Genomic DNA, 24,425 nt, shown 5'->3' on the forward strand with positions numbered 1-24,425 from the left:
AGAGAGAAGATGAATAAGAAAAGGTAAGCTGAATATCTTTTGTGAAAATTAGAGTTGTTAATCTGCTGAGTTTGACATCTTTATTTTAGTCAGTAAACAAAAGATGGGTTCTTTGCTTTGAGTTAATGAAAAAATTTCTCCATTGTGTAACAGAACATTAGCAAACAAAAGGAAATAAGATAATTATTCTTTGATAAATGCCTTTTGTTTTGGGGGTTGGTGTCAGAAAGCTATGTTATGGCTAGGCTTGAAAAAATACCAGGCATTTTTTAGTTTTCAGTTGATGGTGTTAATGAAATAGCAGTATTTTTCAAAATATGTTGCCTGTTAAAGATGAACATTGTAGTTGAAGGCACTGCTGTAACAATTTTACATTCACATTTAAGAAAAATGTTTTTTAGAATGGTGGTAGACATTGTTTCTGATGGGGTGCTAGGAGGTGATGAAATATAGCATCAGGGACTCTTCTTAAAATCCCAGAGATTCCAAAATAATTTTGCTTAGTGTGAATTTCTATAATACTTTATTGTCACCTTTGTCCATTAAGATTGATGTATAAGCTAACCATAGATAGCATAATATAAAATAATCCCCCACTTCCTGAAGGCTGAAGGATAAGGGCTTCTTCTCCAAATAATTTTGCTCTTTCTTGATGTTAGTGTGGATCAGCCTCAAACTGCGACCAAAGCACTGAAGTCAGATCAGCAAGCAGAAGCCCAGAGCTGTGCTGTTAGCTGCCTTTGTAGTCAGTAACAGACCTGAAAACTGCATGCTTTCATCAATGGTAATAAACAAGTATTAAAACAGGAGAATTCAGACATATTTTAATACTGATGAAAGGCTAGTGGTAGAAGACCTCAAAATGAAGCATAAACAAGAAGTAGACAATACAGAAACAAGATCAGCAGAAGGAAATAAAAACATGTTACCTGCTTTCAGCAGGCAAATCTCCAAGCAAAGATTTTCTCCTTAGAAACTAAGCCATTTAAATAAACTGTGACTCATACTGGCAGTGAGTTCTGTTTTTAATTATTATTCCTACTAAGCATGATTTTTTTATAACTTATGGATAGAATAATATGAGCATGGAAATAGAAGTGTACAGGTATTTCCTTTGCAAACACAGAAAGACACAGATATATCGTAATGAACTATGAATATTGTTTAAAGTAAAGCACTATCCATACTATTTACAATAACAGATTAAACCCACAGCAGCACCTTTGAGATGAAGCTCTTGCTCATTCTCACTCCCTTGCAAATTTCCCAGGATATTCCCAAACTGCAGCCCCCACCGTATCATGTAAATGCACTTTGCAACCCTCTTTGGAGGTAAGTAGTTCTGCTTCAGGCTCTACAACAGAGGTCCCCCACAAACAGCCCTTGGTCATGACTTTGTCCTTTCCTCAAATCTCAACTGTTGAGCACAGCTCTGCAGAGAGCCCTACTTGCAGGTAAGTAGGGTCTCAAAACATTCAGACACTGAGATTTATTTTCATATCTGAATTCTGAGATAGACTAAATCAAAAGTGTAAGCCTGAGATTTTTCTTGCTCTCAAAAATGTTTCCCCTCACCAGAAAAAAAGCGGTTTGTATTCTGTAATTAAGTTCACAACATGCAGGTGAACTTCATAGCACTCAGTTTCTTGAGCAGCAAAATTCATGAACTTGGCTGATGAAATAATGAGTTGTTTCTTCATAGGTCAAACAAATGTATGTTTCCATACCATCTCTAAGAAGGTGTAAGTTCTGATTAGATCTTTTTTTTTTTTTTTTTCCCCAATTAAGGCATTTAAAGAGCAAAAGTAAAACTACAGGTTTTGCCTTAGAAGACACACTAAAGCAGCATGTATATCCAAGCCTCTCTTTTCATGAAAGTTATAGGAAATTAGCATTTCTGAGGTCTTTATCAAGTATGGTTGGAGTTAGGCTGTAGAGTCTAAGATTATTGATAAGGAAAAAAAAAAAAGGATACAGATATGCATAGATATGGCGATAGAGATTTTTCTCGTTAGTAAGTGAGACTGGCAATATGATGTGCAAGCTTGTCAGCATTTTACACCAGGGGATGGATTTTACACTGGACAGACAATTTCCTTTGGAACTCTACAACATTCTATATTCTATAAAATGCTGTTTTATCAGAGAGTCCTGACTGTGTCCCTATGTCCTAGGCTTGGAATTTAAGAGTACAGCACAGGAACTTGAACCTGGCCTAAAGAAGTGTTTTTGCTGGTCTGCATTCTTTCTTTTACACAGACTTAAAGAATTAGAAGAAAAGACAAGAAAGCAGGAGTCCAGACCAGAAGACGTACAACTCATAAGCTGTCTGCAAGATAAATTAAGTGAGAAAGAAGAGATTATTAAGCAGCTGGTGGTAAGATTTCCTTCTACATACACATACATACTTTGCAATCTGTTGGAAGGTTCTATTCAGTGTTTCACACATTGCTTTTGATGAATACTTTCTTTCTGCTCCGCAATTCTTTGAAAAATGTATGTTTCTGTACCAAAGAGGCACACGTAATTTTCTCTTTCATCAGGAAGGAAGAAAATTTCACCATTCACTGTTAGCCAACACTGAATCTTACAGGAATCGATCATTTTCTTTCAACCCTAATCAAGGATGCTTGACTCCTTCTACAAAGGTAAGATAGGCAATTCAATTAACATCAGAAATCATGAGGTTTTGCTGCTATTTGAATAATAAAGATGACAAGGACAATAAAGGTCCTGTTAATTTTCTACTGTTATTCAGTAGAACTCCAGGAAGCCAGCCTATAATGGGGTACTAACTAAAACATAAATTCAGTAGAAGTATGTAAGCACATGGGTAGAAGTATTTAAGCAAATACAAAGCAGTAGACCCCCAAGGAGCCCAGTCCTTGGAATAAGCACAGCCATTGACTGCAGGTAATTGTGAGTTAATATTTTGATCTCATATGCATCAAGCAAAATTATGAATTGGGTTTGGATAACACAGGATTTGTCCCTGGTCAGTGCAGCCCCTCTGTCTGATACCATCTATAAACAGTCATGGAAATAAGGTGGGGCATGCAGGTGGAAACACCTAACTTAGCTCTGAGTATCTTTGTAAAGCTACTGGCTTGGATATATCTAAAAACTCAAGGTCAAATACCCAAGTTGTTTTAATTGGACTGCCTAACCCCTGGATCCTCGCGGTGTATCTGAGAAATTATTTTAAATGCCTATAGAAAAAGATGTGAACCTTCATTTTTGGGTGCTCCTCACAAGATGTCTAGGAATGAAGTATTGTTGAGTTTTTATAGTATAAGGTGTGAAAAAACGTGTGAGTAATGCAGTTTTCTGTTATGATAAAAAACAGCAGAAGAGACCGGTGGAGGTGCCCAGCCGTGTTGTCAGTGTTCCAAATTTAGCTTCCTATGCAAAGAGCCTTTTGAGCTGTGACTTGAGATCAAAAAGAAGTGCTCCCCAAATAACAAAATCTACAAGCTTAGACCGGAGTCCTGGCTGCCTCAGAGTGGGCTCTCCACCAGCACAGACCTCTGACAGCAGTGCTGCCACAAGGTACTTGTCCGTTTTGAAGTGACTTACTTTTAAGATGATAACTGAATAAATATTCTGCATCTTCTAGGCATTCAAACACATTAGACACTTGGAAATAAAGAATGATGTAACGTTCCTGTCCTGCAGTGAGTTCCATGTGTTCAATTTTCTGCAGACAGACCCAGAACTTAATTGCAGAAGTAGGCTATAATCACTGCCCAGCAGAGCTTGTGATTGCAGTCCCTCCAGATACAAAGGAAGAAGAGAGAAGCTGCAAATATTTGAACAGGAATGTGGTTAATAGTGAACCTGGCCTTAAAACTCTGAGTACATATCAGTGATTCCGTTAAGGATTACTTTCATTCTTACTTTTGTTTCCTTGCTTTGCACTTGGATGATGTAGATGACATTTTTATTTTAGAAGATGTTTGAATGAACCTAGGCTTAGTAGTTTCCACATATATATTTTAAAAAAAACAACTAGCACTATACTTCAGGACAAAAGCCAGCCTTCTCACCTATGTCCTTGGTGGGCACTAGTTAGACTGTACACTGCATGCTGCAGAGTTCTTTCCTGGAAGGCAGATGGTGCTGCCTGCTGCCAAAGACAGGAACACAGGACACTGGCTGGGGTCCAGCTGGGCAATTCCTACATCTTAAAGATAAAAGCATTCTGTGTCATGCTAGATAACTGCCAAGGCAAATCAGATTTGTATGTTAAAGGGAAATACACATGGACACTAAGGATAGATTGGCTGATACTTATTCCTTTAAGTCAGTCAGTTATAAATGAACTCATATTTGCTACTATAAACTAAGTGAAATTAATATAGATGTAAACAAAAATCCTGAATCCTGAAAAATCAGGGTTTATGTAATAGGATCAATTATAGAGGCCACTTAATATTAAGACAAAATATTCAGTTACGAATAAAATTTCTATTGACGTTTTTTTCATGCATAAACTGTATGTTTTTAAGAATGAATTGCAGCTGCCCTTTTCTGATTTGCAGTATTTCCCGTTATTGAAGCATCCATATTTTTGAGATGTCAAGAATTATGTTCAAACATTTCTCCATAGCTGCTCACCCCTTTGTCACCCTGCTCCGTCTCACTACCAGTGCTGTTAGTCCAGTCACCTGGCTAGCACTGAAGTTCCACTAGACGTTGCACCTGGCACCTTCTGGCCTCACACGTGTCATCTAAACAAAGGTCCAATCATGGGATTGTAAGTTTTTCCATGAAAATAAGTGTTAAATATTGGTAAGATTGTAAGCAATGCTAATGTTTGTCTATTTGCACAGGACACACGGCAATGAACCACCACAAACTAAAGATGGCCAAACCCAAGACCCTCAGCATCAAGAATGGTTTACTAAATATTTTTCATTTTAAAGCAAATTTACTTACTCCTCAGAATTACTAGAAAAGCTGTTTCTGTTTTCTCTTAGAGAATGATAAGGTGATGTATGATTTAAGAAAAAAAAAAAATGATTTCCAAGTAAATAATTAGGGAAAACTATGTTTATATCTAATCACAATGAAATTACAGGCATGGGTTTCAGTAAAATGCTTTTTTTTTGTTTGTTTATTTTTTAACAATCTCTGTGACAGAATGAAGAAAAAAATATACATTTTATTACATGAAGAGACTTTTTGTTCAGGAGAATGTACCACTCCACAATTACATGAAATATGCAATTTGTTTTCTGAGATGTCCTGTCAGACAGACTCCAACTGAAGACGTTTCTTACGTGCTTCCTGTAGGTTATATACTTGCTTCATCAGCTGCTTAACATCATTTCTGCATATAGTAAGGCAATTTTATATATTTTCTTTTATTATTATTTTTTTTTATGCTGTACAGCATGTGACATACATCCAAGAGTAGCATGCTTATAGCCATCTGTTTTAGAAACGCTTTCTGGTTTGCTTAATAAACCATTTTGTATAGTATTGCCACGTATTCCTGGTGCACTTCAACACATGTAATGACCAATCAGCCTAATAAATCAGGATAATATGTAAGTATGGACATTGAAGCTTGCTTGTAAACCATTGATTTCCATGTTTTGAAATGGTGCTGTTATGGTAACATGTGAGTCAGACTGATACTGATACACTCAGAGGTCCAGATTTATGGGAGCTGCATGTTTGTGATTTTGTACAATCAGTATTGTTCTCACACCTACTGAAATGCCATGTGGGTGAATGATTAAATTTATCAAATCATGCCAACCAACTCATTGCTGGTGAGGAAAGGTGCTATTCTTAAAAGACACTCACAAAGAAATTAACTTTCAGGTAATTCCTCAGCACACCTGAAAGGCAGGAAATCAGCCAAGCAGCAGCCTAGTAATTTAAGGTAAGGTAGCTTATTCATCTGCTGAAGGATTTGAATCCCAGTTTCGTTCCCAGATACATAAGAAATTTTATATAAGCAGAGGCATACACCCATCCTAACCCCTCTTATATCCAACAGCCAGCAAGTGTGATACAAGGGCTTACTATAGAACCACCACTCTCTATCTCCCATGGCAAAAAGGTGGCAGAATGGGTACAATACAGGCCAATATTTTTATTCCAGCTGTCTTAATATATTTATTTCTGAGGTAAACTGCTGGGTTTGGATAGAGACTATGGCATCAGATTTGGCAAAAAAGACATTTTTATACACATAATCAAGAGGGGGATAGTAAACTGGTGGCAACTGTGCGATCAGAAATATATAGGGCTAAGTTTCTCATTAGCTTTTTCAACCACTGTGCCCCAAAATCTTTTAAAACACACAAGTTCAGTCACTAATTCTAACTTCCAGTCACAATGTTCTGATTTCTTAACACCGTTCCCAAAAAGGAGCTTCTAGCACACGTTTTTCCTGGCTAAATGGATGAATTAAGCTCATTGCCTCATGGTACAGAGACAGGATTCCTTTATTACCTCTACCTCCAAACCCTTTTTTTGGCTGTGTTTATATTACTAAATACTGCACCTTGGTAGAAGCTGATTCTGTAGACTGAACAATGCTGATGACCCAACATCCACAATGAGTGGTCTTCATTAATGTAGGAGTAGGTATTTTGGATAAGCTTTACACTAGCCTGACAGAGCATAAGCAACACTGAGAGCGTATTATGTTCCCCACGTCCAGCGTACATCTTGCGTTTTCATTTCCCCCTAGAAGAATCAAGTTTGTATATCCCAAGAGGCCTTCATGAGGGGAGTGAAAGCCCAGTGGAGATGGTTATTAGTCCACTTCAAAAAAGCACACTCTTCTTCTGAACTAGATACAATTCAAAGGGTGCTTCTACAATGGTACTGAAGAATAATTACGGGATCACAGACCACTTAGTTCTCAAGCATTTTTTGGAAAAAAAAAAAAAAAAGATAATTTATTTCACTTAATTCTGTCTTAACTGATTATATTTATTGTACAAATTATACAAAAAGCATATGAAACCATTGCTTTGTATCATTCAAAACATTTAACTGTGTAAATTCAAAGATTATGTTTGCTTCATTGGAGCAGGAATATTAGCAGACGCCTGTTCTAGGTAAGCTAACGGACCCTGAGGCATTTCTGCAGGCTTTTTGTGTTGTACACTGATGTCTTCCAGGACCTGTTGCCAGTGTCGCAGTTTACTCAAATGCTTCTGAATTAATGCTTCTTTTCTCTGCAATTCATTCCTTAACTCTGAAACATCCTATAAGTGAGAGAACAGGTATTAGTAACTAGTGTGTCTAAGAATAATAAAGAACCTCAAATAAAGTGTATGTAATTTTTAGCTTGAGTTTTCAAGCTGATCTGGTAGGAATTCTAACACTAGAAAAGCACTTTAGAGATAAAGTACTGCAAACACTTTCCATTCTGTTTACCTAGGTCACGTATTTCAGAGCTCATTACTTCCAACACTTCTTCAGAAGAACTAACATCATTCACCTTTGTGCTCCAGTACTGCCTAGAGCAGCAGGCATCCAGCTTCCCCAGGTCTGTGGCGAGAGCTACCTTAGCAGCCGAGTTTGACCAACTTAAGATACAGCACCACATTGACAAACCCAAAGTCAGTGTGCATGATCTAACTGTACTGGTACACAGCGTACCTGGCCTAGCACGATACAGGCAAACTAATTAAAGCATACAAACTAATTTGAGCATACCTCTTTAATGACTTGTTCCGGTTTCTGGACCGACAGCTGCAGTCTTTTTTGCAGGAAAAAACACTCGGTTTGCCTTGCAACATCCAGGAATTTCTGGATACACTGATCAACACCTAACCATAAAACACCAGAATGGAGAGGCAGCACAGATTCCCAACACATCATTACAAGCTGATACTGTTTATCTGTATATACATGTTATTAATGACACCTTTTAGAGCACGTTCTGGAAAGAGACCCTTTAGATGTACTAAGAAGGATTTAAAGGACAGGTGTACAGAAACGGGACGCTAAGCCTCAATACGAGGCAGTCCTTTGCAAACTGCGCCCTGCTCTGGGCAGCCCCCCGGCCCCCGCCGGGCGCTCACCGGTGCGGATCTCCTCCTGGTCGGTGCCGTTCACGTAGTCCTGGCTCACCAGCGAGGCGAAGCAGGCCTGAGGAGAGACAAGCGCCGCCGTGAGAGGAGGTCGCGCCCCCCCCCGGCCGGCCGCAGCCTCCCCCCGTCCCGCCCCGCCCCTCACCTCGAAGGACGCTTCCAGCTCGTCCACGAGCGTGTTGTTGGGGTTGCGAGGCCCCGGCGGAGGCGGGATGAGGCCGGCAGGGCCGGGCCCCCCCGGAGGTCCCGGCGGCGGTGGCAGCGGCGGCCCCGGCGGCTGGTTGGCGAACATGGCGCCCAGCGAGCCCGCCATGGCGACACCTCCCCTCACGGCCCGCGCCTGCGCCCCGGCGCCTCAGGCTCGGGGATCGCTAGCACGTCCTCTGCCGGGCGTTACCTCAGGTCGGGGCGGCAAATATGAAGTAAAATGACAGACAAACGTAAATAAGGAATTAAAAACAAACAAAGCAGTAAAAAGGGCATTCCCGGCCCGAACCTCCACCTCCAGCCCTCCGGCTGCGGCTTCTGCCAGCCCGGCATTTGAGGAGGCTTCTGTCAAAGGGCAGCTCCCTGCCTGGATCCCCCAGCTCCAACATTGCAACCTCCGCACCGCACACTGTAAACGCTCAATCCGTTTGACGCTTCCACTGATTCCGGAACTTTAATTTCTTCTGAGCGATGGCATAACATGAATGAGCCCCCTAGCAAGCTGGATGGAAAACGTGAAGAAATAAACCGCCACTCCTTTCTTCTTTCAGTCATTGCTATAGTCAGAGCACTCAGGAAATCTTAAAAAATTGGTCACAAGAGCATATCCTACTTAATTTTGTGCTGACGCCATACAGCAGTTTATAAAGGGTGGCGGGGCATCATTTCTGCCTCACAGCACACCCACGGTAGTTTCCATTTTTCTTTACTCTCAGGGGACTGTTTATTATCAGCTGACTTTTATGAACAACCCTCCAGCATTACCTTCCCTACTATATGAGTCACCCAAAACAGAGGCACAGCTACACCACATCCCTATTATTTTTCTCTAAATCGAAACATGTACCGAAATAGATTTATTGATAACAATAATTATGCTTACTTTACACATAAAATAGCTCAGGTATTTTCCATGATCATGGTTTGGTATTTAATACCTCAAATAGTTCAAACAGCATCTTTTTATTTTAAACTGCATAAGACAGGGAGACAAATCTCAAATTTGAGATGTTCTTACCCAGTAATGATTTACAAAATGTAAGCGTAGGTCATCACCATTGTAAAAGCATGTTTGGGGCACTCCATTATTAACACTTTATCTTTTTTTTTTTTTTCTTAAGGCAGAATGGATGATTTTAGAATAAGCATTTATTTGGTATTGTGACTGTCTTGACTTAATCGAGCAGCAAACTCTACTAATGTTCGCGTAGGCCGTCCTGCCATGCCTTTTCGAAGATAGGGCACCTCGTCTTTATTCGACATCACACCAGCTATATCCAAATGAGCCCAGTGAGAGGCAGTCACAAATTCTTTCAGGAAGGCAGCAGCTGTACACGCTCCCCCAGCTCTGTAGGAAGAAGAAAGATGGTGTCACTTTAGAAACAACACAAACAGCACAAAGGATGGACTAATACACGGAAGGGAAAGGGTGCCTGAAGGCTGTTAGCACATCTACCTGCTGTACTTTCCAATGTTACTCAGGTCTGCAAGAGGACAGTCCGTTACTTGTTTGGTGTAATGTTCAAAAAGAGGCATTCTCCATACTCGGTCTCCTGTCAAAATGCTGGCCTGAAAAAGAAACAGCAATAGTGGGGGCAAAGTTCACTATGATGATTGTTTTTTTTTTCCTCTTTTCTTTTTTTAAAGCTGCATTTATAAGCACCACCATTATGCACGTTTATCTTTGTCTAGCTTTGATTGGTCTAAAACTCTGAAACATACTGCAAGCAGAACAATGAAGCCTCCTTTTTGGGTACTTCAATGGTAGTCAACAAGCAAAAATCTAAAGAATACCTTTCCCCCCTGCAATATAATTTTTCCCTGGTAATGTATATTTTCTCAAATGCTTCCCTTCAGAGGCTTCCTTTATCTTCAGCCACTCACAAGGCCTCTCTGAATTTCTCTTGGTATTGCTAATCAAAACTGACGATCTTTTTTAACAAAAACTAATTACTGTCAGTAGTCCAGAGCTTATGCATATGCAGTAAGTTATCAAAGGATGCAGATACTTGAGATAACGATTTGTGCTTTCTGCTCTATGATACTAAACCTCACTAAAGAGCCAGTAATTAATAGTTATCATAATGTATTTTTCAATTAAATGCAATGCTAACACGCTCCTATGAGATTTCAAAATGTAGTAACATACCCTTTAGGTTGGCATAAAAACTTTCTGTAAAGCACTAACTGTTTAGTAACGACAGCTATTACTGAATTATTATTTGATAATAATGTTGGTGGCCTACCTCATAAAGGTGATTCCAAAGCCAAGATGAATTTGTGAACACTCCAGTCGCAGCAGATCCCAATGCAACATCCATGGCACCTACAGAAAGACATCCTGAAGGTTAGACAATTAAGGCAAAGGTGGACTTGAGCATGGACTCTGCATCCAGACTCCTCACAGTACTTTCCTTTTCAATTCTCATTATCAGTGACTTCTAAAGTCCACAAACCAAGGATTTTAATACACTTGCACTTATTTTTAAAAGTTTAAAAGTTGATAAAATCTAACAGGACAAGAATTCATAAAAATGATATTCCACATCTCATAAAACTAGACTTTCTGCTTTCAGCTTGACATTTCCTAGCACTGTCTAACATGATGTATTCAGAAATATCTCTTCTCCAATAAAAAAAAACACTCAATTTTATTGTTTTCATATAGAAAAGGGAGATGACTATAAAACTTTGAAAAAGCCCACTTATGCAATTTTCCAGCTGGTATTTTTGCTTTTGTGAATTTCACTTACGTAGATTGTTGCACAACACATGCAAATGTACTTTAAATAAAAATAATCACTATCAAAATAATAAACTATGCCTAAAGCAGAGGGATTACATACATATTTAGTTATTTGTTGCCAAAGTAATGCTTCTCTAATGCTGATGCTATTTATGGTACTCAATCCCCAGGGAGATTTATAAAAAAACAAATGAACAAAAAAAACCTCTAACAAAAATGGTATGTCAAATACATTTCTGTGGGAGCTGTCCTCCTTTCTGCTCATGCCCAGGGATTCCCAACACAACAGTCTGTAGTGGCAGCAGCCTCTTTCCCCTGCCACAACTCATACAGAAATATTGCCATACAAGCCACCCATCTTAACATAAGTACCCCTTCTATCTATAGACATTTTCCACAGCATTTGAACTGGTAAAGCTTACAGAATGTGATTTAAAGCCCCAGTTTCTATATAGAAAGATTATTCTTCTCAGCTTATTCATTAAGCAACACAGAGGACTCCTGTCTGAACTACTCTTCCATGTTTGTTCACCTTTCAGGTGAAGTCACTTCACCCATGACAGCTTGTTGCTGCCGTTCATAAGATGCACACACCATTAATGTTATTTTTGCAGCTTTTAGATTTAAAATTAGAGCTCCATTCATATATAACTGTAGAGGTAAAACAATTAAAACACACTTCTTCATGCCTGAAAGTATGCAAAAAGCACATCAAATAAGAGATACTCCACTGGAATGACTTCCTGGGAAAATGATGACGACTCTCCTACTACGTGGAATCATGGACACCCGAGGTAGCTCAGCAAATGGAAGAACTGGTGCTGCGTAGGTCAGAACTCAGGCGCTAAGAGGCTGTTCACAAAGGAGCTATTTTGGCTCCAGCACGGCCAGTACCATATGGAACTGGCAAGATTCTTCCACAGACATGCCAGTTTCTTTGCACCACGCAAGAGCTGGAAGTTCCTCGCTCAGATGTTGGGTGACAGAGTTGCCTGGAAACAATCATTAATCTCATCCAGAAACAGAAGCACTGGGCACTATTGTGCAGAAACATCCAAGCCTGCGTAGGTCTTCCTGAGCTTATTACTTTCAGCCCAGCTGGGCCAGGACCAACTTCACACGCAGTGCTTAGCATGTACCTTGCATGCCAACACCTGCCAGTCCCGGAGACATGCAGCTGTAGAAATTGTTAGAGCATTAACTCTGCAAGCTCTTGTCCTACAACATGTAAAATCATCTCAGCTGCTTTTAAATTCAGGCTGGCTTTGTATATATAGTGCTACTAATCCATAGCCAGGTAACAACAAAGACCTGACATCTAAAATGAAGCAGAGAAGTGAGACTGCTTACCTGTCAGTGTTGCAGCATTCACAATAGCCCTGGCATTAAAACCGTGGGCATAACAGAGAGCATCAGCTAATAGCAGCCTTCCTTCTGCATCTGTGTTGTCAACCTTCAGGTGCAAAGTTAACAAAAATAGATTAACTACTAAAACCATCCCTTTAACTGACCTATTTCTTCCTCATTCTCTTAAACAGCCATCAGATTGTGAATGCATTGTCACAGGCCCCAAGAACTTAAAATCTACTCAATTCCCTCACAAGTGCCTGGAGGCAGGAGAGGAGCCCCAGTGCAGCACAGGGGGCAGTTCACCACTCCCAGCAAAGCCCCAGCAACCCCAGAAGGAGAGGGATCCACAAGAAATCACAGATGTATGTCTGGTAACAGTTCCTTATTAAAATAAATAAATCAGTGACCCCTTTGCATCTTTCTCCTTTCAGAAGAAGTTTATGATTTTATTTTCTAGTTCACTAAGTTACCATACTTTTCAGTTTTTCCTAGTGATTTCTAAAACATGTCTAACCTCTTCAATATTTATATTTGAAAGAATCCTATGATAGCAATTTCTAATTAATAATTTAATTTCTAATCAAATTAATACTTCTTGCATTTGTAAAAACATTACACTTGCACTGTATATCTTTATAAAGGGTCTTTTCAAACATGTACTCTGACTGCAGTCATGTAACTTGATCGATTAAACCAATTCACCAAAAGTATTCAAAATCCAAGTTTCAGATGCATACCTGTATTGTTTTTCCATTCTTGGCTCTGACTACATCCCCAGGCTTGTTTGCCTTACCACTGGGCATATTTTCACAGAGGGGTGCCAAACCTCAGAGAGAAAAAGGAAAGTACATTACCGGTTTCCTTCTCAGAAAAGAGGCAGGAAAAAATACTTGAGGGAAAAAAAAAATATATATATTAAGAAAACAGTAGCATTCTCATCTTGACTTATGTTCAGTAGCTAAGTTTTCCTGGTCACTGAAAGAAACACGGTCATTTTCAATCAGTGAAATTTCTCTGCATGGGACACCACAAAATTCTCCCACCAACACCACATTAACACTAGGATTTACTTCTACTTTAAAATTCACTGACGCTCCTGTCAACAAAAGCAACTTAGGCATTCCGTATCTGAACAATTAGTCACATGTAAAGGGATTTCTTTCTTTCTGAAAATAAGAACTTCAACTCTCTGAGCTGTTCAAGCTCTGCTCATTGTGTCAAGAGGGGTCCAAGGAATTGCCATAGAATGCCAACCGTAACAGCAAACAGAGGCGCAAAGAGTCAACATCAAAACCACAAATGGAATAATGGGATGAAAGACTGTCCACAGAAAACCTGCTCCTGTGTTCTGCTCAAAGAACAAGGAATAAGAGAATTGTGAACGACTGCTTCTCAGTGGAGTGGTGGACAGAGACTTTTGCTCCACTGATTTCTGCTTAGCACTTGCTGTTCTATCCTTCTATGCAAAGAATCTCCTACGGATGTGTGGTTCACTGCCCTCTACTGGTTGAGGTATGTAAGCGACTAAAACATTAGTTGCCTGGAAGTTACGGTTCTCAAACATGAAAACCTAGAATGGATTACATGTTACCAATGACTGTTGTTTGTTTTGTTTTGTTTTAAACAACAGTTCCTGAATCAGCCAATTCTAGCTGTGCAACATTTCTGCAGAAAAAATAAGCTGCAATCAGAATTCAAAAATACTATCCAAAATCATTTTTGTTGTAGCCATTCTTAAGTTTCTGCTGAGACATTCACTTCAGGAAATAAAAGCTGATCCCTTCTCCTTTTCAGCTGGGGCAAACACTTGTGGAAGCAGCTCAACTACTTTTCATTTTTAATTGTTTTTACAGGTATTCACATTCCTTCTTGTAATGAAAGAGCAGGACTTCTACAAAACTTGTTGAAAGCAAGTTTATCAACAAGTCTCTCCTAAGATCTAAAAATCACGCCCTAAAAAATTGTATTCTGTCTTGCAGTATTTTATTTAAGCAAAGCTAGTGATTTTTGATAACCAAGTAAACACAGAAGAGAAGCTATGGAAATGAATGAGATGAGCAAGTCTGAAAAAGCCCCTGACATTTTGTAGGACAGAATTCCTTGCAGCAATGGCTGATACTAGGAAAGGACCTTGTCTAAACAGTCTTGTAAAATTAAGATTTTCAGATTCTCACACGAACACACTTACCGATTATGTTAAGAGGTAGTTTTAATGTTGCTGCAGTCACAATGGCCGAACAGACAGTTGCTGCCCCTCCCATATCTGCTCTCATTGCATCCATACCCGATGACGGCTTTAGTGAAATGCCACCACTGAAATGAGCAGCACAGTATCATCAACATGGAGGAGCTGGGTGTTGTTTATGTTGACAACGCTCTGTCCATCAGTGTGTTTCAGCACCAAGTGTCAGTAAACGCAAGACTCAGTGTTTTCAGACATTCTTGCAACACCCTAGCACACATACTGAAAAACAAGGAATCTAGAAAAATTCAGGTGACCTGCAGCAGACTAACCAAACAGACATTTTCTCATGTGCTCAATCGTCTTCATAACAGCAGAAGAGCACAAAACAAGCATAAAAGGCTAGGCTTGGTAAAACCAAGCATATGGAAGGAGAACAGACTGATAAAGTCTTCAGTAGTTTTAACTGCTTTTTATGTCCTATGAAAGGAATTGCTGCAAAGAATGAACTGTTTTTACTTTGCTTAAGCATGAACTAGATGTTCACTGACAGATTGCAACTCTAAACGTAAATTCTTCATCCCAAGATTTGCTCAGGCCAAAAAAAGAAAAAAAGACACTAAGTTATTTGTTTCCTTTCCTTCTACATTTCCGTTGTCCCCTTACAGACCAAAGGCCTATCAGTTCTACCTATTTCAGTTACTGAAGCTTGTCTTATTCCCAGGAAAGGCAGCACAACCTACTATATTGAGCAAGTTCACTGGAGTGGTATTGAAAGATGTGCTGAGCAATGAAAAAGCAGCTCTGCGTTGAACATGAAGAGCAGGAAGGCACAAGCAAAGCCTCACCTCTGTCTTTAAGGGGATTACAGTCAGAAGTGTGCATCTCTTGGTTGAATTACACAACTCATCTACCTGTGCTCCATCCTTTAATAATTGAAACACAGCATTCCCCCACCCCCAAATTATTCAAATTACTACCATACATACCTGTCAAATGTAACGCCTTTTCCTACAAATACCAAAGGAGAGTCATTTGCATTAGCACCACCTAAATAGTGAATCTCCAGAAAGATGGGAGGTTCATCTGAACCCTTAGCTACACTCAGGAATGCTCCCATCTGTTGTGTTGCTATCCAGGACTCTGGCCTGAAATAGAAATGTATGTGTGTAAGTTTAAATTGGACACTTTGACCAAGCTATTTTTGCTTGTCTGTTTTCAAAAATTACAGTTCTTGAAGGTTTGTACACAAACTATTAATTCCATTTTAGTTAACTGAATTGGAACAGTCATTTAAATGCCACCATTATTACTACTTTTGTGAAACACAAAAATACCGCCTCCGAGTTGCTGCTCACTTTTTTATTTGTTTGTTTAACAAGACCAATCTATACTTTCTGCATCAGAAACATTAAACTTTTTACTTGCCTCTCAGGCTCTTTGAAGGCACATGGAGCAACAACATTGCATCAAGTTACGGTTTAGCTTTCTGCTATCAGAATGGTTAACTATGTGCAGAGTTGATTTCCCTCAATCTTTTGCTTTTTATCAAAATAGCCTCTGACACTTACACAACCAATTAGCCACTAAAGGACTGTATCTAGAAATTCAGAGGCAGGAAACGCTAGCTGTGCAAATTCAATTGTGAGGGCTTCTAGGGCCCTAGCCCTTTCCACATTTTTAAAAGCTTAAAAACAACAACACAACCTACCAGCAGTAAATAGAGGACGTTTAATTATCAAAAAAAAAAAAAAAAAAGAATGGCTAACAGTTGGGAAAAAAAAACAAGAAGTATTAGAAAAAAGGTACCCAGTATTTGTAGATTATTCACTGATTCTTCATCAGGCTTCTTCTTTCACAGCACATGTCAATTAAGCAATTAAATCACTGCATGACTGACGGTTTGTCATTTTATTGTGTCACAGTAACTTGCTTGCTCTGCTAGCTAGAAGCCACCTAACGTTGAGAGGAGCCTGCAGTCTGGGTACCTTCATGCCTTTTTGCCAATGACTTTACCTGCTTTTGTCATGTGAAATGGCAGAATGAAAACGAGAGCATGTGGCAAAATTGACATGGAAGGTTTCTTACCCTATAAAGGAATAATTTCAGTGGATTTTACCTTATATGGACCTTCACGTTGCTGCTGAAACTTCTGAGCTTCTGTTCAATACATTCAGCAAATTTGATGGGAGTTATATAGTTAGCTGGAGCCTCCATCAGGTACCGAGCAAGGTTCTGACCCTCAGCGTAGGTAACACCTTTCTGCCAGGCTTCACTTCCAGCACTAAACAACACCATACAACAATTATGATCATACATTTTACAGAAGTAAGATAATGTCAGGATTCATTTGTTCTCTCCCATATGAAAATACCGTATTATTAATTCAGGGCAATTAAGAACCTCTTAATACCCTTCCTACAAGGAATTTAGGATGAGATCCAATGTGTATCTGCTCTAATATCTCATATCTGGTTCCAGTCAGTGCCAAATGCTTCAGAGAAAGCTAGAAGAATCCTAGAGCAGACAGATGTGAAATTATCTAATATATATGGTCTTGTCCTGATCCTTACAGTCAGAGATTGGCTTAAACCTTAAGCACAGGGTTTAATATCTCTTCTAAAGTTTGTAATCGCATTAACTACAACACTCCCGAAAGTTTTTATTTACCGTACAAAGCCTCCAAGTTTGTTTTTCAATTTGCTGAAGTATGATTATGTGATAAGAGTGGAACTTGGATCTCAATTCACAGTGCACTAAAGACATTTCACTAACAGAAGATAGAACAAACATTCAAAAAGCTGACTGCATAGGAACTAGGGATCTCTCTGATTATTTTGCAACGCTACCAGTACGTAACCTTTCATTTTACTGAGACAGAACTAAAAGACTTGCTTATTTGCTTTAAAAGATGTCATGAAGCAGGGGATTAAGCTGGATTCTGCTCTCAAAAGAGCAACACAGGGCAGATGGAAGCCAAGAGGAATATAGAAACATTGCTTGGGTATGCCTGGATGGAATTAAGAAGCCAAATCTCAGCTAGAGAGAAACTAGCAAAAAGTGGGAAGGGCAACAAGAGAGCTTCAACTGGTACATCATCAGCAAAAAGGTCAGGGATATTGCTGTCCCACAGCTAAATGGGGCTGGCAATCTAGTGAACACTGAGAAGACTGAGTTTCTCAGTGCCTGCTTTGCATCAGTCGTAACACTTAGTAAGGTCTTCTTCCAGATCCCTCAGTGCTTCTTGCTTAGTAACAGAGTTTGGAGAAGAAAGGTATACCAAGAAGCAAAAACCCTGATACTATTTTCTGCCCTCAGGGAACAGTGATGTTCACTTAAAGCCCATAAGCACCAAAGCTTTTCTTCTTGCATTTTGTTCTGCGAATGCAAATGTAAGAGGTGAACTACGTTAAGACATACTCATCATGGCATGGTCTGGTCTCAGCATTTCCTAATTATCAAGAGGATTTATTCCTTTACAGAGTTTGAAATACCTCTGCTCCACAATTTTGGCATAAAATACCAGTATAAGTCCTTTTACATCAGAACAATGTTTCAAGTAATTTTTTACTTTTATTTTTATCCTGGACCTTCTTTTCTACGAAGCAGCATTTATTTACCCTTATCCTCAGAACAAGGCGCACTAACAAAACCTATGGAGCAAACACTGAATATACCTGAGGTGTTACGTACTTAACTCCTTGCACTCACTTGAATTTCCTTAAGCAGAAATTGGTGTTAGAAATAAAATTAATAGGGCTTCCTCACGCACAAGCATGCACAGTTTTATAATCAAATAAATAAATACGTAAGCTTTCCTTTTGCCATCACCTTCCATGAAGCTGAGGAGTAACTGCAGTTTTCTTTTTTTGCTTCAGCTCGTTGTATTCATGCAATCCAAGGACAGCACCTTCTGCAGCTGCTTGGGCATCTCCGCAAGGGTCCACTTCAACACAAGGGATTTCCAGATCTTGGATCTGTCTACAACCAACTGAAAAATACAGTACAGAATTAACAGCTACTGCAAGTACTGCACAGAACAGCAGAACAGGTGTCTGATGCGATCAGTGTAACGCTTCAAGGAAAAAAAATAGCTTTACTCAGGATATCCGAATTTCTAAGTAACCAAACAAAAAGGATCATGTAGTAAAATAATTTAAAATGTTAATGACCATATATTGACACATTTTGATGTAAAATATCACTTGGTATGTTTCAATGATCAAGCCCTTTCACAAGGATAAGAAGGGAACTCCACAGTTCTGATTCCTTTAAGCTCACACCACATCAAAGAAAACCTCTATTGTTCTGGAGTGTTATGGGTTGTGAGACCTATAGTTATCAGAAATTTGCTGTGATTTATTTTTTTTCCTAAGACTAAATAGCTGTTCTTTTCTGACAAAGGAGCTCATACACAAACTTATAAACTTTTTTTTTTTAAGAGAGACATAATTCCATACATTTAAGTGTTTTTACAGCAAAATTTAACTGTTTTGACAGCTGGTGAGACAATGTGGGCTAGCCCTTTGGACATACAACTGCCACAGATGTGACTGACCTCCTGTCTCAGATCATAACCTCTACCGTGAGAACTCTTTATTCTTGTTTTATACACCGTTAGAAGCAACAGTCACCCTTGATTAAGACAGAGGACCTTTTACCTGGTCTAGGTGAGCTGGAGTTAATGTTTTTTGTAGCAGCCTCCATGGAAGTTTTGGATTTTTGACCAAAACAGCGTTGATAACAGTATTTTGGCTATGGCTGAACTGTGCTCACACAGTACCAAGACTTTCCGCTTCTCACTCTGCACCCTACCCCAGTGAGTAGGCTGGGGGTGGGCAAGTAAATGGCAGAGGTCACAGACAGAACTGCTGGCCAGAACTAACCAAAGGGATATTCTGTATCATATAACCAACATCCTGCTCACAAGCAATAAAAGCATGGTGGTGGGGACAGGCAGATAGTGTCTTTCAAAGTAGCCACTGTTGAGGACTGGCTGGACATTGGTCAGTTTGTGGGAGGTGGTGAGCAATAGCTTTTGCAAAATGTTTTCTTTCCTTCAATTATTAAACTGTCTACCTTGGCGAATGAGTGTTCCTGCTTTTACTCTTCTTATTCTCTCCGTCTCACTGGGAAAGTGAGCAAACAGTTGTGTGGGTGCTTAGCTGTGAGCTGATGCCCCAGCCAGCAATGTCTAAACTGTAAATTAATAAAAATAATTTATTTGTTATAAGGAGAAACAGTAGGGTTATCAGGTATCTCTGCTAGCTACAATTCCTGAAAGTACAGATTTATCAAATTACAACACACCTCACAGTTAAGTGAGGTGCCCACTGTTACCTTTGTGCCCATGCACCACAGCTTCAGTAACAGAAAAATAAGAGGCCTTTGTCTGTGAGAGACAAGGAAACATTCTACTTATGTTGGGAAAGGTATCAGTTCACAAAACAAAACTCTCAGTTACAAAAAAATATATATACGCATACTTAAGTACAGCGCAAGCATTAAGTGCTCACTTAATGCTCTCAGGCTTCAAAATCACAAAATCACAAGTGCATTTTCAATACCCCACCAATTAGGAGAAGTCCTGAAGTTATCTGTCTGCAGGTTGATTTACATGCTGTATAACTTCTTTCTCACTAAGAAAATAATCTCATGAACGTCAATTACAAGTAAATGCATTTCCCAAACTATGCAGTATGTTTTGCATTTCAAAACAAAAGCGTATGTGGACTCACTCTTCAAAAATGAAACATGTTGCACCATTAAAAGGTTTTTCTAGATAAAAGGTTAAGAAAATAAGAAAACAACCTGCAACAGCTGCACGAATATTTTCTTTGTCTTCATTCCAGTTTTCTTGGTCATTTATTCCAGCATTCTTCTTACCCAAGCCAACTACAGCCACACTTGGAAAGTCCTACACAAAGCCAACACACAGAAGGATTCACTTTCTTCATTGTTACAGTCACAGCATGGAGTTGTTATAGACTCCACTTTCCCAAACAAACCAAACACAGCATTAAAATACATTCAATACTTTTCTCTCTGTCACACAGATTTCTGCATAAAAGCAGAAATGGTACCACCATAGCAGAGTATGGTACCACCATCTTGCACTCCCAGTCATTTGCCACAGGCATCCAAACAGTTGTCCTGGTTGCCCATTTCGCAATTTATATTGCAGCAGATAGGGCTTTATGCTAGACAAATAGCAAAAGATACTTCTGTCCTTTGAAGTTTTTGCTCAGTAGTACGTTCAAGCTAAAAAGATCTCTTCAAAGGTCAAGCCTACAAGCTCAGCTCAGGAGCTGAGCTGGCGTGATTAGCCAAGTACCAAACAAAAGCTGAGCAGAGGTACACAGATCCAAAGGAAGAGATAAAGATAAAAGGAGTCTTTTAAGAACAAAGTCAAATTTGTATAACCTTGAGTATGGTTTTATACATGTGAATAGATTCACACTGCTCTCAATAAAAAAGAAATGAACAAATCAGATATGATCAGTTTCCAATCTGCTACACCATAAAGCCTCTTAGTCCACAAGATGGTAGAACGAACATAACTTGAATCATGGATCTTCTGGAAAGCTTATGTTTTTTTTAGCTATCATTATTTTAAACACTAAGAGGGCATCAGGCCAGACTCTACTACATCCTCTTGCAGAGATTTCCAACACACTTTAGAAGTCATCCTGTATGCAGAACTGGCATAATGGGACCTTCAGGGGACTCAACTTCCATGAAATTCATGCCAGCCTTCTTTCTACTGAGTACAACATCACCTGTGCTGTCCACATAGGGATTTATACATGGTAGGCAATAATCACTACAAATTGATTTATTTAAAATAATTTAATAGCCCTAACGTACAATATAATTACATACACAAGAACACCTAGTGTCATATTGGAAGTCTGCCTAGCCTCTAGCTATTGCACCAAAAAGGCTTAAGTCATAACCAGCCAGCTCCATCCAGACACATTTGATGTGTTAGGACTTCTCAAATGGCACCAGTAGCCTAACGATAGAAAAGCAGGTGAATCCCCATCTCATACAACTGTGATATGTAATTTTGTGCAGACAAGAGTCCTGCCTGAACAACGGCAGAGAGGGAAGAGAACTGCAGAGCACTGACATAAGCACAGCATTGAACCAAGCTTAAGGTAAGATGCAAGGGCAAGCCTCACACATTAATAAATATGCATCATGAAAAATCCACCATTCATACCTGATGCAAACCATGGAACAGGTACGTTTTGCCTTTCTTCAAGGGTGGCCCACAACTACAACACAAGAAGGTTCTTTCAGTAAAGAAGCCTTAACAAGGGGAACAAGGCTTACGGTAGACTACATTCACCCCCAACCACACTGGGCTTCTCAAGACTGTGCTAGGACACTTGGCTCAGTGCTCATTCACAGAAAAGGGCCGTCAATGTGAGTATTTTGCTTTTCTTTCCTTGATGCTTGGCTTCTGCCACAGGAGTTTCCCTCCAAGCTGCTCTTCCTGGAGGGATCAGATACTGGCCCGAAAAGGGGCGTGGGTTCAAATGCCAACAATGATCAGAAAGACAGCCCCATTCCTGTTGGTGTTAATAGAATCAATTTCAGGAAGGTAGATGATACTTACACAGACAGAAGTTCTCTCAGCTTTCCCGACACAAGCCTATCGAAAGCATCTCCTGCACTAGTGAGCTGGGCAGCACCATCCTGCTCACTCGAATAGGCTCCCAGAACAAGGCCCTAGGAAAGGATGCACATTAATGTAAACAGCGTGAAATTTTAGAGACCTGACAGAGAAACAAGCACAGCGCTCAGATTACGGCTGCTGGTTTACACGTGCACGTCAGCTCACACACCCATCTATGTGCAAGGCACAGAGCCACGCGTTGGTACAGGATAAAACACTACAAAAGAGGCACAGCCCAACTCGAATACCAATCATTTCGCCTCAACAGCTCTTGCAATCCGTACTTTGAAGGCACAACAGATTTCCTCCCCCCGCCCCCCCGTGCCCACCAAGCGCAGCTCTTTCGCCCGGGGCCCCGGGGGCTGCCCACGGAGCCGCCCGGCCCCGGCCCACCAAGGCCACGGGGCAGGCGAAGGAGCCCGGCAGGACGCTCGCACACCGCCTTCCCCCTTCCCTCACCTCGCCCGATCCCCACGCGGGTGAGAGGGGCCGTGAGATGGCGGTCACACAACTCTCGCTGCCCCCTCACCTTCCCTCCTGCCCCGCGGCTGTAGCCCCGGCCGGGGAGATGCCCGGCCAGGCGGCGGGCAGCCACCCGCCGCACCCACGGCACCAACATGCCCGGAGCTCACAGCCCCGGAGCTCACAGCCCCGTTGCCTCGCAGCCCCGGAGACCACAGCAGCCCCAGGTGGCTGTGCCGGCAGCCGACCCCGGCGCACTGCTCGCCTCATCAGCCAGCGCCGAGCGGGGCGGTGCTGAGAGGGAAGGGGAGGGAAGAAAATGGCGGCGCCTCCTCGTGGCTTCTTGAGGTGATCGCCGCTGGAGGCTGTGGGCTCGCACCGCTCAGGAAATCTTTCTCCACCCGAAATGACCTAATTTCCAAATAGTTTGTAAGCCCATAAGCGATACTGGGCCCGTGGTCTGGTCCCCGTTGTTAGCGCAAGGTGTGGGGAGCAGCGGGTGTTAGGCGGAGTTTTGCCCTCTTGTGGCGTGCTCCAGGTTAGCGTTCACACGTGCCGCTGAGGGCGGAACAGCTCGCCTTGGAGGCTTGTCGCAGCCTTTAAAAACCAGACCTGATATCCATACGATTTATATAACATGCGTGAGAAACACTGAAGTGTAAGTGCTGTATGAGAATTGCAAATATATATATATATATCAAATACAGACACAACAAATTTATGTTATTTTCCAGGTAGGATGGTAGCTTACTTGTATAATACCCTCTCATTTAGGTTCTGAGTGAAAGTGATACATTTCCAGAATAAAATTAAGAAAATGTAGTAAGTAAAAATAAACGACCAGTGAGACTGACTGGCTGTGACAGGAAAATTCACACCAGAATACTGGGTCATCAGTGTGATGTCAGAAGTAGATTTATGCTTTTCTAGCAAGAGTACTGTGTGGAGAATAAGTGTTTGGAGTTTGCTGACATGCATGTATCTATCAGCTGTATGAGAGCCAGAACAAACACGTCTAATTGAGGACAGTGTCATTCAGAGACAGCAACTGAAGGAAATTGCATCCATTTTGGCTTACTGTGTAAAATTACATTTTTTTAATGTTAAATCATAACTACTAAAAATCTCAAAGTGGTCATAGTAGTTAACCTCATTAATTTTGGAGTTACTTTTATATAAAAATAATAGTTTCTTCGTTCTTTGAGGAATAGCTCCGTATCTTCTCTACATCCTTCATGGAGCATTTGTATATTCTGCAAGTATTAATTAAATGTGTATTTCCAGCACGTATTAGGTACTCTTCAATTTTATGAAAAAACAGGATTTTCCCATAATCTCTTCCCATTTCTGGACAGATACACTTCATAAATTATCTTGTTTGGGATTTCAAATTTCAAATTTTCTGAAGTACCCCCAAAGAAGCCTTCATTTCCACATGTTGAGTACACATATGATTAGGTAGTAGGTCTCCATAGGTAACTAAAATGTTTAAAAAAGGTAACTTTATATCCAGTTTATAACACTCGATATCAAGTTCCAGATTTTCTGAAAGTATTTTATGATGTAAAGGGAAAAGCTGCAGAGGTCTGTGATAGAGTTAGCCACTGTTAATCTTATCTATATTATGATCGTTGTAATTGTATAGCTTAACCATGTGTGATTGTATTTAACCTTTTTTTTTTTTTTTTTTTTTTTTTAATCCCCAGGCAACGAAAGTGTAAATATTCTATG

The 24,425-nt window shown here is 40.3% G+C and overlaps 3 protein-coding genes across 6 annotated transcripts in view; 1 reads left to right on the forward strand and 2 right to left on the reverse strand.

Annotated features, from left to right (window-relative positions):
* Positions 1 to 5,657, forward strand: part of FAM184B (family with sequence similarity 184 member B) — a 39,000-nt gene extending 33,343 nt beyond the window's left edge. For 2 of the 4 annotated variants that reach the window (XM_035326135.1, XM_035326137.1), the window contains exons 8-11: positions 2,260 to 2,377; positions 2,544 to 2,648; positions 3,347 to 3,549; positions 4,833 to 5,657. In XM_035326135.1, coding sequence (XP_035182026.1) covers positions 2,260 to 2,377; positions 2,544 to 2,648; positions 3,347 to 3,549; positions 4,833 to 4,923 — 517 coding nt within the window. In that variant the 3' untranslated portion in view covers positions 4,924 to 5,657. The remainder of the gene's footprint in view (positions 1 to 2,259; positions 2,378 to 2,543; positions 2,649 to 3,346; positions 3,550 to 4,832) is intronic. The other 2 variants (XM_035326136.1, XM_035326138.1) reach the window with 2 other exon arrangements.
* A 1,252-nt stretch (positions 5,658 to 6,909) lies between these two features.
* On the reverse strand, positions 6,910 to 8,429 carry MED28 (mediator complex subunit 28). The gene is made up of 4 exons (XM_035326142.1): positions 8,209 to 8,429; positions 8,055 to 8,121; positions 7,687 to 7,799; positions 6,910 to 7,232 (listed from the first exon to the last, which is right to left on the reverse strand). The coding sequence occupies exons 1-4, from the start codon at positions 8,374 to 8,376 to the stop codon at positions 7,035 to 7,037; spliced, it is 546 nt and encodes a 181-aa protein (XP_035182033.1). The 5' UTR covers positions 8,377 to 8,429; the 3' UTR covers positions 6,910 to 7,034.
* Positions 8,430 to 9,214: 785 nt separating this feature from the next.
* On the reverse strand, positions 9,215 to 22,983 carry LAP3 (leucine aminopeptidase 3). Its single transcript, XM_035326139.1, has 13 exons — positions 22,762 to 22,983; positions 22,173 to 22,285; positions 21,774 to 21,828; positions 20,360 to 20,465; positions 18,380 to 18,539; positions 16,668 to 16,832; positions 15,538 to 15,696; positions 14,555 to 14,679; positions 13,104 to 13,192; positions 12,367 to 12,469; positions 10,517 to 10,596; positions 9,727 to 9,839; positions 9,215 to 9,618 (listed from the first exon to the last, which is right to left on the reverse strand). The coding sequence occupies exons 1-13, from the start codon at positions 22,849 to 22,851 to the stop codon at positions 9,420 to 9,422; spliced, it is 1,557 nt and encodes a 518-aa protein (XP_035182030.1). The 5' UTR covers positions 22,852 to 22,983; the 3' UTR covers positions 9,215 to 9,419.
* Between the last annotated feature and the right edge of the window lie 1,442 nt (positions 22,984 to 24,425).

The sequence above is a fragment of the Oxyura jamaicensis genome, chromosome 4 (assembly GCF_011077185.1).
Source record: "Oxyura jamaicensis isolate SHBP4307 breed ruddy duck chromosome 4, BPBGC_Ojam_1.0, whole genome shotgun sequence".
Taxonomy (NCBI): Eukaryota; Metazoa; Chordata; class Aves; order Anseriformes; family Anatidae; genus Oxyura; species Oxyura jamaicensis.

Bases quoted from the DNA above. Each gene is read 5' to 3' on its own strand.
- MED28 (XM_035326142.1), bottom strand. From the start codon at position 8,376: ATGGCGGGCTCGCTGGGCGCCATGTTCGCCAACCAGCCGCCGGGGCCG. The intron at 8,122-8,208 runs GTGAGGGGCGGG...GTCTCTCCTCAG, and splicing joins AGCTGGAAGCGTCCTTCGAG to GCCTGCTTCGCCTCGCTGGT. The intron at 7,233-7,686 runs GTATGCTCAAAT...TCTCACTTATAG, and splicing joins CGGAACAAGTCATTAAAGAG to GATGTTTCAGAGTTAAGGAA.
- LAP3 (XM_035326139.1), bottom strand. From the start codon at position 22,851: ATGTTGGTGCCGTGGGTGCGGCGGGTGGCTGCCCGCCGCCTGGCCGGG. The intron at 12,470-13,103 runs GTATGCATCTGA...TTGCACCTGAAG, and splicing joins AGAATGGAAAAACAATACAG to GTTGACAACACAGATGCAGA. The intron at 10,597-12,366 runs GTAAGCAGTCTC...GTCTTTCTGTAG, and splicing joins GAATGCTGCAACACTGACAG to GTGCCATGGATGTTGCATTG.